The sequence below is a fragment of the Armigeres subalbatus genome, unplaced genomic scaffold (genome assembly GCF_024139115.2).
Source record: "Armigeres subalbatus isolate Guangzhou_Male unplaced genomic scaffold, GZ_Asu_2 Contig1745, whole genome shotgun sequence".
NCBI lineage: Eukaryota > Metazoa > Arthropoda > Insecta > Diptera > Culicidae > Armigeres > Armigeres subalbatus.
This window is the reverse complement of record NW_026942556.1, coordinates 181,095-199,891: the sequence shown is the minus strand read 5'-3', so window position 1 is coordinate 199,891 and position 18,797 is coordinate 181,095. Positions and strand designations below refer to the sequence as shown.

Sequence of the window (18,797 nt, the reverse complement as noted above, 5' to 3'; positions counted from 1 at the left end):
AAATCCTGAGGTAAGTCATTTGATTTTAATTATGCTAGATTTGGCCTTGATTCAAAACATACATGAGTTTTGAGATCTTGAGTTTCTTCTGAAAGTCACTATTTGGTCACTTTTTCTGCAAATGAAAGTCACTATTTGGTCACTTTTTCTGCAAATGAAAGTCACTATTTGGTCTCTTTTTTCGTCAACGTTGGTCACTTAAGTCACTAATTTGAGCAGCATTGATCGCTACCAGCCCTGAGAATGGGTTTCTAGAGGAGTGTATTGCTTATCTAGAAGAAAAATATGTGAGGTGTTCAATTGACGATTAAAGGTTGCATGAAGAGCATACGGGAAGTTTTTTAACACTTTTCCTAAAAATTCTAGGAGCAATTTAATTAAAAACGGTTAGCAGTACGGGGTTGGACTTTCCTTCTACTGTATGATAAACGCAATTTTTCGATTTCAAATTTTATTTAATGATATCATAACTTGATACACAGTATAAGAAAAGTCCAACCCCGTACTGCTTTTCGTTTTTAATTAAATCGCCTCTAGAATTTTCGAGAAGAGTTTTGTTATGTTTGTAGAAAAGCTTCGAATCAAGCCGGTGAAGTTTATGGAACTATCATGTTGATAAAAAGTCTCTTATCCGGTGAACAGTTGTAGACATGTATCTGGTGTTGCTACGCTTCCAGATGTTCGAGAAAGATGAATTTCCTGGTAATGCCGATAGATCAGGCAGTGAAGAAGGAGATTTTAAAAACGTCTTTGATGATTTTGCACCACAACCCTTCGAAACGGAATATTTGACCATGTATCGCACATTGTCTCCATTGAGGATGCCATAGGGTGGAAAAATCTTAATAACCGTTCTTCGATGTTCACTCCATTTCGGGATATCAATCGACAATCAGCATTGCAAACAATAGATCGTTAGACCCATAACGAAGCACATCAGCATGCGATTTTGCGAGCATTTTGTGCATGATCAAGGAATGTAATTGTCGCCGAAAAATGCAGAAAACAAGCTACAAAAGAGAATAGAGATAAGTCTTTGTCCTCATCTGAAGAGGATAAAGACAATGTTTGCATTCCATTTTATTTACAACAAACATGGAGAGGTAATTATTGTGAACTTTTCAAACTGCGATAACTTGTATATTTTAGAAGTAAAACGCAAATCATGTTAACAGATGGTTAAGTGTATGTCTAAACATTGATAATTGATACTTATTTAAACAAAAACATTGTCGAAAACCGACTACTTCTGTGAATGCGCGGCAGGCGATCATTGTCCTATTCTGTTGCAGTTTGGGACAAACGCTTATTGCGTGTTGAATTTGTCCCAACATTTACAAGAGAGGACAATGTTGTTGTTTAACATTCCCTGGGCATGCTATCTTGCAGCAGGGTTAACTATACATCAACAGCGGATCAATAACTGACCTGTCGCGTCTTTCACTGGCACCCTCGGATTTCTTCTCGCTCCTCTCAAGCGTCGTGTTAATACCGCCTGTTGCGGCTTAATTTCCTTTGTCACCAGGGAGTCCATCCACGCACGTTTGTCCCAGCTGCAGCAGCATGTGACTTCTTTCTATACAGGAAAATACCGTTAAAGAGACTTATATTTAATTGCTCTGATTCTTACATGCTCTATCTTAACCTTTGCTTCTCTAAGCTCCGCCAGGTTGATCAGCAATTCACTTTTTGCGCTGAGTGCGCTCAAAACTCACCCAAGTTGTTTTCGCTGGTTTCAATGAAGACATTCTTGATGGCCGTCCACTGCTCTTTTAAGTTGCCACTGTATTGAGCAGACAAAATGTCAAAGATGATATTTATTCAGTGTGGAAGGATTAACTAAGAGAGGTATCAAAAGTTATAGCAAAAAAAAAACTGTTTTTATCCAAAGAAACACGCTAAGATAATCTCACTCAAACTTTTGGGTGCACGAGATGAGCACAAACACTGCTAGGTGGACTGGTTAAATATTTCTTTATAATACAAAAGATCAAAACCATTATGTTAGCGATTGGGTGTTTTTTTTATAGTTTAACGACTTTGATAATGCGATTCGGAATACAATATAACAGTGGCGTTTCCCTAACCTCAATCTACCTGTGCACTGAACTTAAATTTAAGGAATTTTTGTGCGAAAATGTATAGAATAACTAGATTTTGATTAGATTAAACGACTCTGATCATTTTATTTTCCATTTGGGCTGTAGAAATATCATAATTTTCATTTTTTTTATCAGTGCACAGGTAAAAAGTGACACTGTTAGATGACTTTACCCATTAATGGGTACTATGTTATTGTTGATATTATTCCCACCGTGAAAAATTCACCCATTTTCTTTAAAAAGCGCCACTACTCATTAAAATGGGTAGTGGCACTTTTTCAAGAAAATGGGTGAATTTTTCACGGTGGGAATAATATCAACAATAACATAGTACCCATTAATGGGTAAAGTCATCTAACCGTGGAGGTTACGCGACGCCACTGCAATATAATCCATTGATCCATCGTTCAATTTGATCGCATCAATCCAAACGTAGCTGGAAGCAAATATTATACAAAATAACCATTGTGTCAGAACGAATTTTCTTATTTTTATCAGGAAAGATGACCGATTGCACTTTAAATTGTAATTTACAACCCTCTTATTGTAAGGCTATAACAAAATGCTGCTTCTGCTTCCATTAGCCATTTTCTCAAAGATGGGGAAAATTCAGCCGTACTCGAAATAAGTCATCATTAGATAATAAGCTGAGAAGCATTTACATATAATACCATGACTATTTCTCGTAACAGTGCTATGTGGAATTGGTAAAAAGCGTTGCATTACGCGTTGTGATACATTCGAATGTCAGTATTGAACAATAATTTGTAGAAAATCAATCGTAGAAAATATTTCGCATTTCGTATTTTAATTCCACCTTGTTGCTTAGCAAATACAATACAAGACCGACTAAAAGTGTAAAATTCGTAAATAAATGTCTGTATGTACCTACGCGGTTAAATGTAAATACAGTAGAGCAATAATAGCAACATCAGTATCGCATAATCGATAAGCGCCTATCTCACGAATCGTAAGTGATTGTTGGTAAATCAAATGGTAAATGCACGTTCCCTCGCAGTGATCCAACGAAAAAGCGGAAAAAATATATGAATAGGCAATTTAATGCGTGCTTGATGCTTTTCCTAATCTCTAGCTATCTGATTTCACGAATCTTTTTTGCAGTAATAACCCTTATATGTATATTCAATCGAAACAGATAAATCTGAATTTTTCGTTGTAATAATGTAATTGTATTACTTAAACTTGAATTTTCGTTTCGCCATGCTTAAGTCACTCTATAGACAAACTTTTCACAAGCTGCTTAACCCCGATTCACGACACAAACACAAACATTGACTATTGCTTTGTTTCTCCCTTATATAAGTTCGATTTTTGATCTCGCCTATCTGTTTAAAAAAAAACCGTTTGAGTTTCTTCCGCCGAAAAATGATCGCTATTCGCTACAGTTTGCTACAAACCAAATATGAACCGGTATATGAACAAAACAAAATGGTGATGATTTGAGCAAATTTGTGATGCAGTTATCCCGATTGCCAGAGTATGACTAGGTCGCGCGTGCCTCGAGTTTGCAAATCATGCCCCTCCCCAAAGAATGTTAATTTGATGGTGAAACACCCGAAATGAGAACATGTGTGCTAACAATAGATCGATGTTGTAGCAAGTCATACTAACGATACTCGTGAATGTTTCGATCCGAGAAGACAGTGTGTGCGTGAGTGCATGTGAATATCAAAAATAATGTGAACTAACTAACTGAAGCACAACAAATGTGTGCGAGGAAACTGCCAGAGAATCGCGATCATTTCTTGACTAGAGTAGAGTTTTGAGTTGATATTTTTTTCGCGATTAGATTTATGTTTTATTGCTTGTTATGTTTCCATTGTTTGTTTTCACTTAAATTGATTTTCAGATCCATCCGATTCCTGGCATTGTTTCCTGATTATATTTTTAGTTAGTTGTAATTCTGTTTTTAATTAGTTTCTGTCACGTATTTTGCGTTGTTGCTATGGATTCAAACAACACTGGATTAAATATTTGTACTTTTACAAAAAAAAAAATGTTTGTAATATGTGGTTCGGCCGACTATTCCCAAACAAGTTCAAAGACATTCTTAAAAAGTTCGAATTCGTAGTAGAGTATTGCACTGAAATCTGATTCAATTTGCGAATTCCATGTTTCGACAGATTCAAACCTCGTAGTTTTTTTTGTTCCATTGGAAGTTATGTTGCTTTGAAATTCCGGTTTAGAATTAAATAAGGGGTGAATATTTTGGGTCTCAATTCTCTAAAGCAGGTTTTGCAAAAAACCGTCCGCAATTGATATTGAGAAATTACAAAAAAAAGACTATTGCTATTCAAGATGTTTTTGTATACAAAAGCAACACAATTTGCTTTGAATAAAACGTTGCAGTTGACCGATTCGGTGTCATTTTGCTTTTGTTAAAATTCAACTGTTCTCAACTGGGAAATTGCCGCCACACAACTAAGTATACATTAAATACTTTCGCAGTATTAAAGCTTCGAAAATTTGGTGCCATGTTACAATATTTTTGAAGTACAAGTATTTAAAAGTTAGATGAGCATAGCTTTGGCTAACACCTGCCAGCATGTCGATCAGTTTCAAATAGCACCAGGTGCATCAAGTCCTATGACACGACGTTTGGTCGTTTTTTATTTAGGTTTCGGTGTTCAAATAAACATTTTCAATAGGAATATGATTTCATCGGAATAAGAAACCTCTCTTGTGATCATTATTCACTATTCGGAATGAGCGATCTATCCTTCAGGTTAACCGCTCGATTTGAAAATTGATGTTATGTAGAATGAAAGAATACGATGTTGATAAGACTTTCTCCTGAATGTGCAATTTGGAATTGATTTAAATGTGATCCATACTGCAAAACCCCGTTTTCCACACAGTAACTTAAGTGACGATCCTGTGCCGAGTGTCCCACGTCGGAGCAGAGCAAAACAGCAGTTCCCACTTTAATATTGAAAAACCAAAATAACATAGTACATGACCCACAAAACAACTGGTTCAGAGAAACAGTCGGACGCAAATTCACCATCCCACAATCCGGTGTACCATCTGGACATGTGGAATCCTAAATTACTTCAATATGGGACGGTCGCTACTGATTTAACAACAGCACCTTACTAGTGTTGGTCTTTTTTTTTAAATGCTTGCATTTATTCGCATGTCACATTTAACAAATCGTACAACTTGAATATCTAAAATGCCGTTTATCAATGTTAGGATTTGTAATGTGCAATATGCCAATTCATTTAGAATTTTTAGGCTAAAATTTTTATTTCGCTTACGAATCAACAGAAATCTATGTTAGCTGCGATATCGAGGTAATGTAAACTAATGAACAAATGTAAATGTCTTTAGATGATAAGAAATAATATTAAAAACAGATGCAATATTATATTCGTATATACAATTTCGAAAAAAAAAACATGCTAAATTAGTGAAAGTTTCAGTTAAAATAATGTATCAATGATGTAAATTGAAAAATCACTCACTTAAAAGAACGTACTTATTGTTGATCGAAAACATTCACGAAAGATGATAGTTCAATAAAGTTCTAAAACATGAAAAATACTAAAAAAGGCGATCAAAGGAGCAATAAAATCAAATCCAAACATGTTCTCATTTCGACTCCTTCCCAAGTTTAAAGTTAAAGTACAAACAATCGTTTTACCGAATTCTATCTTTTCTATCCCTGTTCGCAAAATTCCCCGCAGGCTTACAAACGAGCGACGAGAGCAGGCTCGTAAGGATCTCAAGGGACTGGAAGATACCGTCGCCAAGGAGCTACACACGCTGCATGCCCTGCGGAAGCTCTTTGTACAGGATCTGCAGGTTTGTTTCATAAAACACTTTTACAAAACAAAAATCCAATGTCATAACATCTCTTTTTCTAACATTTCAAATGTTAGTCCCGCATCAAGAAGTCCATCAACTCGGAGGAAACCGAGGATGACGGTGGCTCGCTCGCCCAGAAGCAGAAGATCTCCTTCCTCGAGAACAACCTGGAACAGCTGACCAAGGTGCACAAGCAGCTGGTGCGGGACAATGCGGACCTGCGCTGCGAGCTGCCGAAGCTGGAGAAGCGGCTGCGGACGACGATGGAGCGGGTGAAGGCGTTGGAGACGGCCCTGAAGGAGGCCAAGGAGGGTGCAATGCGGGACCGCAAGCGCTACCAGTACGAGGTGGACCGCATCAAGGAAGCCGTGCGCCAGAAGAATCTGGCCCGGCGGGGACCGCAGGCGCAAATCGGTAAGCGAGCGACACAATTCTACTCATCGTGGTGTTTAATGCAGTTTCATTGCAGCAAAACCGATTCGTGCCGGACAGGGACACATCATGTTCAAGACGGTTACCTCCGGCGGTTCACCGGTGACACCGAAAGCGGTGACGGACGAGAAGAGGAAATCCATTGTGAAAGGTAATGATTTGATTATTGGGTTCGCAGTTGGGTTAGTCGACACGACATTCTTCTCAAGCCTTTAAACATTTTATTTGAAAATCTATTCGTACAGAAAAACTTGAAAAATAATAAGATCGGACTATTGGTTCAGAATTTATGGTTGAAATGCTATTTCTTATTCGCAGAACACGCTACGAAAAGCTCACTCATATTTTTGGCAAAGCTGTTCCGTAGACCTTTTAAAATTTTGACTATTTCCGTGTTGCCTGTGAGGCAGAAGCGGCAGCCAGGAGGCAACAGCTTGGAGGCGCCCAAGGTTACTGCCTTGCAAGACTTCAGAGTTATTGGAAAATCCGTTCCAATTCTGAACAGCCTATTTTGACGCTTACTGAATGGTTTCGCAAATAGGATCTAAACCGGACAACGATCAAAGTTTTTCCAATTAGTTAAGTGGTAATTCGTAATCAAATGTGTCGAACGTTAAAATCATTTATGCAACATGACAGGCCTGGTAGCGGGTCACTTTTTAGTGACTTGGTCACTTTTTTCGAATTAGTCACTAAAAAGTCTCTTTTTTCGACCTCAAGTCACTTTTTAACTATTTTGAAACTTTTGACTATGTTTCGTGAACATCGTCGTGGAATGAGAAAAATTGTTGAAAAATTTGAATTTCATCCGTCGAAAGATGTTTTATTCATGACGGACATGAAATGACGAATTTAGGAAAAATGACCACTTTTTAATCTTTGGCCCGAACGCTATTCGGAATTTCTTCGTGACTCCAGATTCGCTGTGAATCTCGGAGTTGTCATTAGATGTTGAGAATCTAAATATATTTACAAAGCCAATTGCTGACTCTGCTTTTAAAAACTGTTGAATTCTACACTTTATCAATTAAAATGTTGCATATTTTGATCGTTCTTTTTAATTTTAGATACACTTCCTGTTGTTTCGGGGAAATCATTAGTGAGCGAGGGCATTAGAGTAAGCCCATTAGTGCTCAAGCTTTTTAGTTTTTTTTTATAACAAATACCTATACACTGTTTTAAAAAACAAATAAAAATATAAATTATATGGAGAAATTTTTACCACTGATTGATACTGCAAAGGACTTGCTGAGATTTCTGTCAAAGTTGCTGAAAATCACATCATTTTTGCCGGGATATAAGTATTTATTTTGCTGGACACACGGCTGCGCGGATTTTTGCCGAGCTACAGCAATTAATACAAAGTGTGTAAAGATTTACCATATAAAGATTATTTTCCGTAATGTTTCCGTATAAGGAGCAAAATGAATGGTCTCTCGACATCTGCTCAGATAAATACTTAAGAATTGTCCAAAATATATTCTTATGACGATTTAAACATTTCAAACTGCATAAACTTTGGATATTTCATCGAGAAAAATCGTGAATTTGTTGGTTGATAAATGGTAGCTCAAACTTCTTGTTTAGGCTTTTTTAGGTCCTGAGAAAATTCTTTAGGTTTTGAATTTATTCTTGGGTTTCAGATTTATAAACTATATAAATCTATGTCTAAAAATTAATTATATAAATTTCTGTCATAAAAAAGTGCTGTTTTTACACACAAGCGAAGTTTTTCCGAATAAGTTAAAATCCATAACAAACATTATTGCACATTATTCTGTATGACTTGCCTCCAAAGTTGTGCTTTTCCAGTGATGAAGGGGAGAAAAATTTAAAAAAAATATTAAAATCAAATAAAACAAACTTATCAGATTTCACTTGGCATAAGACGAACTATTTTATTTATTTGTAAACTTTGATCAGTGTCTCATATTTGACACGACTTGAGAAACTAAGAGTGAAATCAGTAGTGATGCAGTTTCATTCTAAATTTTCGACCACTATTCTAGTTTGAATCTGGAGCAAAATAGAACAAGCTCGCTGGTTTCCTCAGCAGTGTTTCATTCATGTTTTTCAAATTTTCAATTAGGTACTTTGAAGCGTTTCATCCTTAGTAGTCTCTTCTGAAATTGTTTTATATGAAACTGGAAGATGCTCAATTGACTGACCTACAATATTGCAGATGACTTATTCGATCTCAATAGATGCGATGACAAAATCTTCATCTGGTTTGATATGGGAATTGATTAACCGTGACAGGATATCCGCGTGCCAAAAAAACACCTAAATAAAGAATAAAAAAAAAAAATATCCGCGTGCCCGAAATGATCCGTTGAAATGTACTCGATTTGAAAATGGTACAATAACATAGTGAGCGCCCACCTTTGCAGGCGGTTGGCAGTGTATAGCGGAATTCCTTGTTTCGACCCGAAAATGGCCAACAATGGTTTATGGTCGGTCTGTAGTGTGAAACGTCTGCCATAAACCATGCGATGAAATTTTGTAACAGCATAAACCAAACCCAATGCCTCCTTTTCGATTTGGCTATATCCTAGGCTATACAGTAAAACCTCCATGAGTCGATATTGAAGGGACCATCGACTCAAGGAAATATCGAGATGTGGAATACACAAACCTTGTGATGCTGTTTGAAGGGACCATCGTAGTAACCCAGAAAATATTTTTTAATATGGAATAATTTGCTTCTATGAGTCGATATCGAGTCATAGAACATCGACTCATGGAGGTTTAACTGAACCGACTTTCTGCCGGTGTAAGGCTCCTTGATGCGTGATATACAGCCTTTTCTGACCCATCCGGAAAACGATGAGCTATTCTGGCACCAATGCCAACGTTAGATGCATCCGCTGATACTACGATGTCGAAGCGAGGATTGTAGTGTGTCAACATTAGACGTGATTGTAATATTTCTTTGAATCGATCAAAGGACTGTTGACACTGATCGGACCATCGAAAACAGACTCCTTGTTTCAGTAGTTCGTCCAGTGGTTGACGAAGCATCCTCATTTCCCGGATGTATTTCCCATAGTAATTAACTGCTCCCAGATACGAACGCAGTCTCGCGATGTCATTGGGTGGAGGCATGTTAACTATAGCTTTCACTTTTTCAGGATCAGGACGGACGCCCTCCTTGTCCAGCAACTGCCCCAGGTAATTCACCTGACGCATGAAGAAATGTCATTTTCCGAATGTTACTGTAAACCCAAAGTCTTGGAGGCGTTCTAAAACTTTGTGTAGGTTCTGCCTATGTTCCTCCTCTGCACGGCCTCCGACAAGGACGTCGTCAAGGTATGGACATGTACAGGTCAGTCCGGTTAGCATTGCATCCATTATTTGCTGGAAAGATCCAGGGGCACTCTTGATACCGGGAGATAAACGGTTGAACTGGTAAAGGCCCTTGTGCGTATTGATGTTGATCAGCTTTCGACTTTCTTCATCTACTTGGACCTGAAGATAGGCATCTGATAAATCGATATGGCTAAACACAGTGCAGTTGGCCATATATCTTCCGGGAGAGGCAAAGGGCAATTATTTGCCTCCAGTGCGCGGTTTAACCCAGTAGAGAAGTCGGCACAAATTCGGACTATTACCACTATTGGTGCTGCCCATTCCGCGTACGTAATTGGAGTGATTATTCCTTTGTCTTGAAGCCGGTTCAACTCGTCTTCCACGACAGCTTCCATGCTATACGACACCGGACCCTTTGGTTTAAACACCGGTCGAGCGTCGTCATGGAGGGTCAAGTGCACCTGCATCTTCGTACATAGACCCAACCGGTCGGCGAAAACGTTTGGAAATCTTGCTTTCAATTCTGCGACTTGTTTATTTTCTTGCTTGACATCAATCACCTTACAGAAGGACGAAAATGGTACGTCCCACCAATGGACGTCGAGAGACAGATTTGAAGAACAGACGTAACAGTCACCTTCTCTTTGATTGCCAATGTAGGCGCGGAACATTGCGTCGATGCCTAGTCTGTCGCCAGATGCAGTCTGAACTTCACAATCTGGTGGTGAAGTTTTTGGCAACTGCTGAGTTTCACAAACATCGGACTCACAGTGCCGCTCCAGCTTTCCTCTATCTAGTGGCTTTTTGTATTTTGGTTTTTTAAATTTATTTATCGGACTGTGTTGTCACATAACATATAGGAATCATAGCAATGAATTATGGTTCTTCTATGATTTTAAAAAAATCTTAAATCTAATGGTGGTCAAACATTAAAAACATTATATACGGCTCAGTAAGCGACAGCAACTGTTTGCAGCATAGTTAGTTGCTTGTGGCTCCTCGTTGTGGTTACCCTATTTGAGATCAGTGTAATCGGCATCTATCTGCAATTGTTTACACATGTTCTCCATGCAACACGAAGTAAAACTGACAAGATTCGTTTCCACAGAGCGGCCGGGAAAGCATCCATGTTGATACGGGCTGATGTAATTCTTGCAGGAATCAAACATTCTATCGTTCATCAGCGACTCTTTTGGCTCCACTCCGAGTGATTCACTGTCACGGAAGTTTCTCGGTCTAGTTTCCTTACTTTTAGAATTCACGAAAGACCAAAACTTGCATGAAATGAACATAATATTTGTTTATTATAGCACCGATAATCATTGCGGGCGATGTTGAAGTTTCGTTTAGTGAAGGCACACCGTCGAAAGTCCACGGTGGTTTCCTCGGAAGCTTTCGCTTCGGTACAACGGCTGAAACGCAGTCACGTAGTACGCCTGGTCTAAAACATTCCTGCCAATACGGGACAAGCATTGTCCGAGCTGTTGAAAATCGGTTTTGCGAAAATTGAGTCGATCGTCATTCATAGGTCCATCGAAGCGTAGATTACATCCGTTGTCCATTAATATATCCAACGCAGGATGTTAGTTGTCAAATGGCACAACGGCGTCCGGAGTCTCAACGACAGTGCATTCATGCAGTGAATAATCATTGATAACCATCAAGTCGAGCATGTTTGATTGAAAGTTGGAAACCCGGTTGATTTGGCTGAGTCCTAGAAAAGCAATCCCATCGACTAGTCGCAGGTGTAGTTGCAGACAAAAGCGGATGGGTGACGATGATGGTTCGAGCACCAATTCCTTGAGAATAGGATCCAATTCGATTTTGCAAAACACAAACGTCAAGGTGATCACATCTCAGCCATTGGAAACAAGGCGAACCACCTGCACCTCCGTAGCGTCCGAAATATTTAAATAGCGTGAAACTGTTAAGAAAATTATTTGACAAGTGAGCGTGAAACTATTTCCTGCACGTCGTCATCATTAATTAGCGGAGTCAATCCCGTCATGTACATCCAAAACTTATCCGGTTTGGCGGCTTGCATAAAAAACGGCACAGAAAGTTGAAATTCGCTGGGATCGATAATTTTCGTACCGTACAGCAGCAGTACATTCAACTAGTCTACGGTCATCTCGGCGGCGTTTAATACCAAGCCTCAGCCATGCCAACGGCGAAAAAGCGGAATTGATTTGAACGGTCTAATTGATTGATTGGCCGGCAAAATTATCTATTTTCTTGCTCAATTTTTTCAATTTTTGACAAATTAACGAGCCCTTTCACAAGCGAAGAGCTTTTTCACAATATGTATACACGCACAATGAGAACAAATTTTCACTAATTAAAATTATTGTGTACAGCCTAGGATCGCAGCAAGCCATGCGCGCGGATGGTTGCTTTTAAATTTGCTGTCAGGGTTTTTGTTCGTTTGCGCAAGAAATAGATTCGGCTGATGTGTATTTTTTGGGGTCTACTACGAAAGGCCGAATCACAAAAGGCCGAAATACAAAAGGCCGAAAGCAAAAAAGGCCGAATGCACAAAAGGCCGAAACCACAAAAGGCCGAAAGCACAAAAGGCCGAATCACAAAAGGCCGAAACCACATAAGGCCGAATCACAAAAGGCCGAATGAACTCGGCAGACCAACAAAGTGGACCGGAGCAAGCGCGCGCTCGCTCCGGTCCACTTTGTTGGTCTGCCGAGTTCATTCGACTTTATTCAAATACTTAATATAATTTAGATTATTCGGATTATTTTCTGATTTCTTACCAAAAGTCAGTTTCTCTTAAATTAGGAGAAAATTAAATACAATTGAGAACACCGCGTTACAGTGAGTTATACAGCTTTTAGTTAAAAACGTAATAATTGGAAAAGTTGATTTTGTTTAGCTTGTGATGTCGCAATTAGATCGTGAGTAGTGCGCATTATTGGCACAACCATGCGTCATGAATGCGTCATTTATGCGAATCGGAGATTCGATTCTGTAAGCTATGATCCGTTAGATTTTAACTCGGGCCCTTGCATTAGATTTGGGAATTTGACTTTTCTCAATACTACTGATGATGATTAGTTTACTGCATCAGCACTTTAAAGTGCTAATATTTATATGTATACAGTGTTCAGTTATGTTCATCCTTTCATTACTGCAATGAAGATTGATTTATTATGCAATATATAAGGATTAAAATTGACTCTGTAAACACCGTCACACAACTTCTTTCAATTGAAAGATTGAACTTCGACGTTCAACTGACGTTAATACCTCAACTGAATAAGATTGATTAAATCGCCGCTAGTAGTTGCAAAACACGTAGACAAGTTTTTCTTTATGGGGCAGCATAATAAAAGTAAACGTTGATTTTTGAGTATTCCAAGTTCTCTTGGTTGGAAGATTGAAACTTTTGTAATGATTCGGCCTTTTGAGATTCGGCCTTTTGTATCATTCGGCCTTTCGTGGTTCGGCCTTATGGGTTTTCGGCCTTTTGTGGTATGCTAGAACATTTTCGGCCTTTTGTGATTCGGCCTTCTATGGTTCGGCCTTTTGTACTGATCCCATTTTTTGCATATGTACTAGAAGAAAAAAGTTTAAGTTATCTGAAGTTTGAGATTTACGAGTTTGGTGACTTTTTCTCAAGTGTATTCTTGTTTGAGTACGCGAAATCGTTTGTGTAGTTTGAATACGGGGATGAATTTGTGAAAATACCAGGAAAATATGGATCAATAAAGAATTGCTCGGAATAGCGCTGGAAGAGTAGTGGTTTGTTCGTGGACACTCGTTGTAATCTGCTCTTCCTCAGTTCATTTGTACGGAATTGGATCAATTTGGTGAGATTGTTTCAATATGTTTTAATATGATTCAAAAACTAAATACGCGCTGATTTAAAAATCCGGAAGTTTGTTTATGGATCCATTATCCAATTGATAATGGTAGCATAAACGGAGCGGGGCTTATTGCAAGTGAAAGTGACCTCGGACTGGACGTGAGTTCCAGGTAGTCTGAAATGGGTCACTGGAGCTGCAGTAGAGCTAACACCTTCTAACTCCCGGGCTAAAGCTGACTTTATTAAAGACAGCTTTCTTCCATAATAGGGGAAATCGCCAAATGTTGAACAGCTAATTTTTTCGCCTATTGTTGAACGCCCATAAGAAATGTAAGCGGGCTTGGTAGTCATATGGCTACTGCTTCTGCCTCATACGCAGGAGGTCGTGAGTTCAATCCCAGGTCCGTTCCATTCTCCTACTTTGTATCTTTCTCTATATTTCTCATGTTCTAGCAATCGCTAGAACTGGAAATGGACTTCCATACCGTTTCCATTACTATTCCTATACGTTCAACTTGAGTATTCTAACAGTAATCTGCTGGAATTGGAAATGAACTAATAACGTTTCCTACATCCAATTAGAAATTCCATCAGTTGCTTTCTCCTATCTATCACATTGGCAGCTCGTTAACCAAGACGGACCTCTGCCTCCGCACCTAACCCAAAATTCCAATAAATTCCGCATGAACTCGTGGCAAGTGCAGAGGTATATTCGGCTTGCAGTGGGCGAGTGATTGCATCATCATTTCCTCCCCCTTTCCCTACATTGACTTGCATTCTGACGTGGCAGGCGCCAGTATGACCTAACAAATGAGATCACCAGTACTTGTACATTGAAGATGTGTCCTAGTCCCAAGCAAACATCTGTTGGTTCCCTGTGCAAAAACAGCTGATCTGGTCATAATGGAGTAGCAACTACGAGCAGTCAATCAAGCTCAAGCTCAAGCTCAAGCTATTGTTGAACGCCCATAAGAAATGCACGTGCGTTCAACAATAGGCGAAAAAATTAGCCGTTCAACATTTGGCGAATTACCCTACCACTGCCGGACAGTGGGGGTTAGATTGAAAATACACACAATAAAACAGCCTTTAAAAAACTTATTTGCATAAAATAACTACTAGACAAAATAAACAACTTGCATCGGTACCAATTATGTCAGATTCATGCTTCGTCATAATATCTGCGACCATTTTGTCCGTTGGTAGGAAACTAATCGTAGGATCGATGATTCCACGTTGACGTAGATCGTTGCTGAATTCGCTTTTGTATCGATATGTTTGGACCGATGCTCTATGCGATCCGACTAGACCATTTTTATACAGGACTGTTTGTCCTCCCAAACCGCTATGAAGTCCCAAATCGTCCTCTGAAAGAACTTCGAGCAGTTTCTTTATCGACAATAGTTTCTGGCAGCCTTCCACAAGAGCCTCGGTGGATGATACCCACCAGCGAACGATACGACGCATTTGTTGGCAGAGCTATCTCCTTCCTCTGTAACAACACACAATCGTGCCACTTCCCTGGCCTTCTGCTTATACTAATTTTCCGTCGGCTAGCTTCACATATTTTATAATATCAGTACTGTTTAATTTACTTGAAAGTTTCGACTGCAACTGTGTGGCTCGTCGCACCTGAGCCCACAATTCATAGTTTCAATTTTTTATACGAATTCTCACACGCGCCGGCGACAAAAGCAAACGAAACACATTTTTTCTTATTTGTTTGCTTCCCGTTCGAATTCGGGTTGCCATCGGAATCACGGGATCTCTGCGGGCACTCAAACTGCTTGTCACCGTCTTTTTTGCACAGATGGCAAATCAGAGGTTTGTCTTGTAACTGCGACCGTGCATAGCGGCAACCTTCAGCACCGAGTCACTTCCAAGTAATCCTCGACGCTTTGCGACTTCGTCCACCAGCTTTCGTTTCATGAGCTCCATAGTGAGGTACGAGTCAGGAGCGGCTCTCCAAAGCAGTCGGCAGTGTGTCGTAGGCAGGCTTGTAAAATGTCATCTGCATGTCATTTGACTAATTTGTTCATAACTTTCTTCAGAAGCCAAATTTATTCAATAATTTTAGATGTACACATAACGCTTGAGTAGGGCTATATTTTTGTCCAAGGGTACATTGCTCTAAATATTACATATGAGGCTGGATAGTGAAAACTCTCCAAAATGTCACGTGTCATTTGACATAATGTCATTTGAATGACATTTTGCCTCCCACGCCTCAGATTACATATTTACAGCAATGTCTTGTTAGACAAAGTTGTAGGCACATTTAAGCGCTATAAGTTCGTCATACCTCAGAAACGATGGCTACCTTCAGAAAAAAGTTCTGGGAAAATTATACAACCGAATGCAAATGACATTTTACAACACTGGTCGTAGGAACTCGACAGACTCCTAAAAATCATTGCGACTTGAAGAGTTTCTGCCAAATAGGTACTACCCTGCATTTTTCAGCCTTACAAACAGCTCTTCCAAGGCTCCGCCATGTCTTCACCATCCGCGTAACGTTTGTCACAGATCTGCTTCAAAAGCGAAACTGTTTAAAGGGTAGGGTTGCTTTTTGGTGATCGAAAGTGTCATTGTAGATATCGTAAGACAGGCCTTCCGATTGCTTCTTCTGCTGTCCATAAGTGCAAAACACTTTCATGTAGATATGTATTTTTGTGGATTCAAGCTGTTGACGCGCAGCTAGTTAGAGTTACCCAACAACGAACAAGCTTCCCTGGCTGGTTCCGGAGGGCCATTCATGTCCTCGTCGGGCTTGAGCACAATGTATGGCTTGATCCGCACGGAGGTATTGGATATCTCGTCTTTTCTTGATCAAATTCCACACCTTTACTCCTTGTTTTTAAAACTGCTTACGGAGGTGATCGTCCGGCAGCGATAGGGAGTCGGCAATTGACACCAAAATTGACACCAGTATTGTCGTTTAGTTTATCAATCTTTAGTAACCTCTGGAACTAGCTTTAGCTACAGACCTTCAGTACGTTAGTACGTTTTCCTTACATGTTCCTCCAAGATAGCTCTCTACAGAGTGATTAGCATTAGAAAACAGACAAGATATTCATGCATCATCTAGTGGAGTAGTGAAGCTTTTCGAAAAGATGTCTTCTTACTACTCCACGCCTTTAGATGACTAACGCCGCTACAACCATAATCAATAACTTATCTTACCAATTTCTCTTCCACAGAATCCGACAGTTGAATCGACTAAGCGCAACACCAGCATGCGCGGCTTAGCAAACGAACGCAATTCTCAAAGAGAAAACAAGAAACTGCTACCGTTTAAGCGCTAAATTTTCCACGCTGCAATTATTAATATAAATTCTACATATGGATATGTAGCTACAACTACTACTACTACTAAAATTACGGCAACACAGCTAGTGACGTGAACCTTCTCCCGCCCTTTACAATGCTAGGTGTAAAAGACGGTGGTGGAGGAGGCGAAAGGAAGACGATGAGGTACTATTCTCTTATTTCAGCGAAGCAAAATTGTGCATCAAAAATTTTACCACTATAGAGGCAACAAAAATTTATTAGGATAACCAATGATGAACATCAAAACTATTTTTTTGTCCTAGATGTTAAGCACCAAATATTGTAACGAATAAAATCCAATTTAGAAAGAATGACTCAACCAGACTTCAGAGAGTTTTGACTTGAACGAAACAAAAAAACAAAGAATTTGGAAACTTAGCAGACACGATACGTGGTGCGTTTCATGGTTAAAAACAATAGATGATTACAAACAAACAAAATTTCTAAACTAACGCAGCATGAGAAATTTGGTGAAACAGCTCTAATATTACAAAGCGAAGCCAGCAAAAACACACAAAGCTAACAAAGCTGACGGGCAATGTTTAATCTCTTAACCTAACCGCTTAGAGGTCAGGCCGCTTTAAGGACCAGCTTGACAGTTTTTGTGCTAAAACGCTATAAGCCAGCACCCGCAACAACAATAACAAAATATGCTATTTATTAAATTATTGCTTATTTTAAATAAACAACAAAAACATGAGAACGAATAAAAATTCTACCAAGATTGATATAAAAACAAAACGACAATGACTACATAATATAGGAAGCATCCACCAACGCACTCTCATATTCAGTAGACTACACAGCTCAGCGCAGTAGATCGTCGGTCGCTCGAATAGCAGCAATTATCAGCGAACAGGAATTATTCCTCTTTCGTTGCACGTTTTCGTTCCATATTCGATTTGGGCTTGAAATACTAGAATAAGAGATCAGTGAGTATGCAGTATTTGATTATTATCCAAATTAAAAAAAAATGTAGATCACTAGCCTTATGCTAGTATTTCATGTTCGTACGTATTTAGTTGGGGTTTGGGGAAAGCGAGTGATTTTTTATTAGTTGAAATTTATGTTTGCACGTGTAATAATCATTTCAAGATTCCGTTCCTTTATATAGATAAAATTAGAGAAGGAGAGTGATCGGGAAGTCCAGAACACAGTCGGTTTAGGAGAATAAAACCGTTTTCCCAAAGTTATTTTAGGCATCAGAAAATTCATCATAAATCGCTATCCACGCTTTATACACATAAATTATATATTTTATTCTTTTTTTGGTTTTGCATCGCTAATACATGGAAGCAGTAGATTATTTTGGGTGGAATACAAGACCGTACGCAAAATTTGAAATTATAACAGAGCAGATTGGACATTTTTCGCGTCGTCATCGTTGCAATACTGTATGGCTAATAACAATTCAGGATTGAAAAAGAGTCAAGAGTCCTCTTTCTATGGAGGTAGTGTTGCTGTGTTTCTTTGTGATTAAAAAAAAATATGATCAGATACAGAACTCCTACCCGAGCGGAGTAGGCTTTTGATGATTTGATCTGTAGGATCTGCCGCGGAAACATCTAATATAAAAAAAACGGAGAAAAATATAGAACAAACGCTGAAACAAAAAAAAACAAGAAAAAAATATTGTGCACCTGCTTGAAGTGAACCGTGTTAACGTGTTTTCACATTTTTCTGAAGTGATGACATCCTTGTCCTGTCTTCCTTAGCCGTTTGGAGAGAGGCGCGGCTACGAAGCAAGACATGCTGAAGGTTGCTGAGTTCGATTTCCGGTTCAGTCTAGGAAATTTTTGTGTTGAAAATTTTCTCGACTTCCCTGAGCATAAAAGTATAAAGTGTTGGCCTCATGATTGGCGTATGCAAAAATGGTAGCTTGGCTTAGAAACCTCGCAGTTTTAAACTGTGGAATTGCTGAATGGAGACTATGCTGCGAGGTAGCAATGTTCCAGAGGGGGGATGCAATGCCAATT

At 39.1% G+C, this 18,797-nt stretch overlaps 1 protein-coding gene across 1 annotated transcript; it reads left to right on the top strand.

The window, feature by feature from the left end:
- Positions 1–5,696: 5,696 nt before the first annotated feature.
- On the top strand, positions 5,697–18,470 carry LOC134203302 (kinesin heavy chain-like). Its single transcript, XM_062678180.1, has 4 exons — positions 5,697–5,930; positions 6,008–6,347; positions 6,403–6,516; positions 16,692–18,470. Exons 1-4 carry the CDS (start codon positions 5,712–5,714, stop codon positions 16,703–16,705), a joined length of 687 nt encoding a protein of 228 aa, XP_062534164.1. The 5' UTR covers positions 5,697–5,711; the 3' UTR covers positions 16,706–18,470.
- Positions 18,471–18,797: the final 327 nt, after the last annotated feature.

What these genes read in the sequence shown, in the direction of transcription:
- LOC134203302 (XM_062678180.1), top strand. Translation starts at nt 5,712, where the DNA reads ATGTTCTCATTTCGACTCCTTCCCAAGTTTAAAGTTAAAGTACAAACA. An exon ending in TCTTTGTACAGGATCTGCAG is followed by an intron (nt 5,931 to 6,007) that starts GTTTGTTTCATA and finishes TTCAAATGTTAG; the next exon opens with TCCCGCATCAAGAAGTCCAT. An exon ending in GGGACCGCAGGCGCAAATCG is followed by an intron (nt 6,348 to 6,402) that starts GTAAGCGAGCGA and finishes GTTTCATTGCAG; the next exon opens with CAAAACCGATTCGTGCCGGA.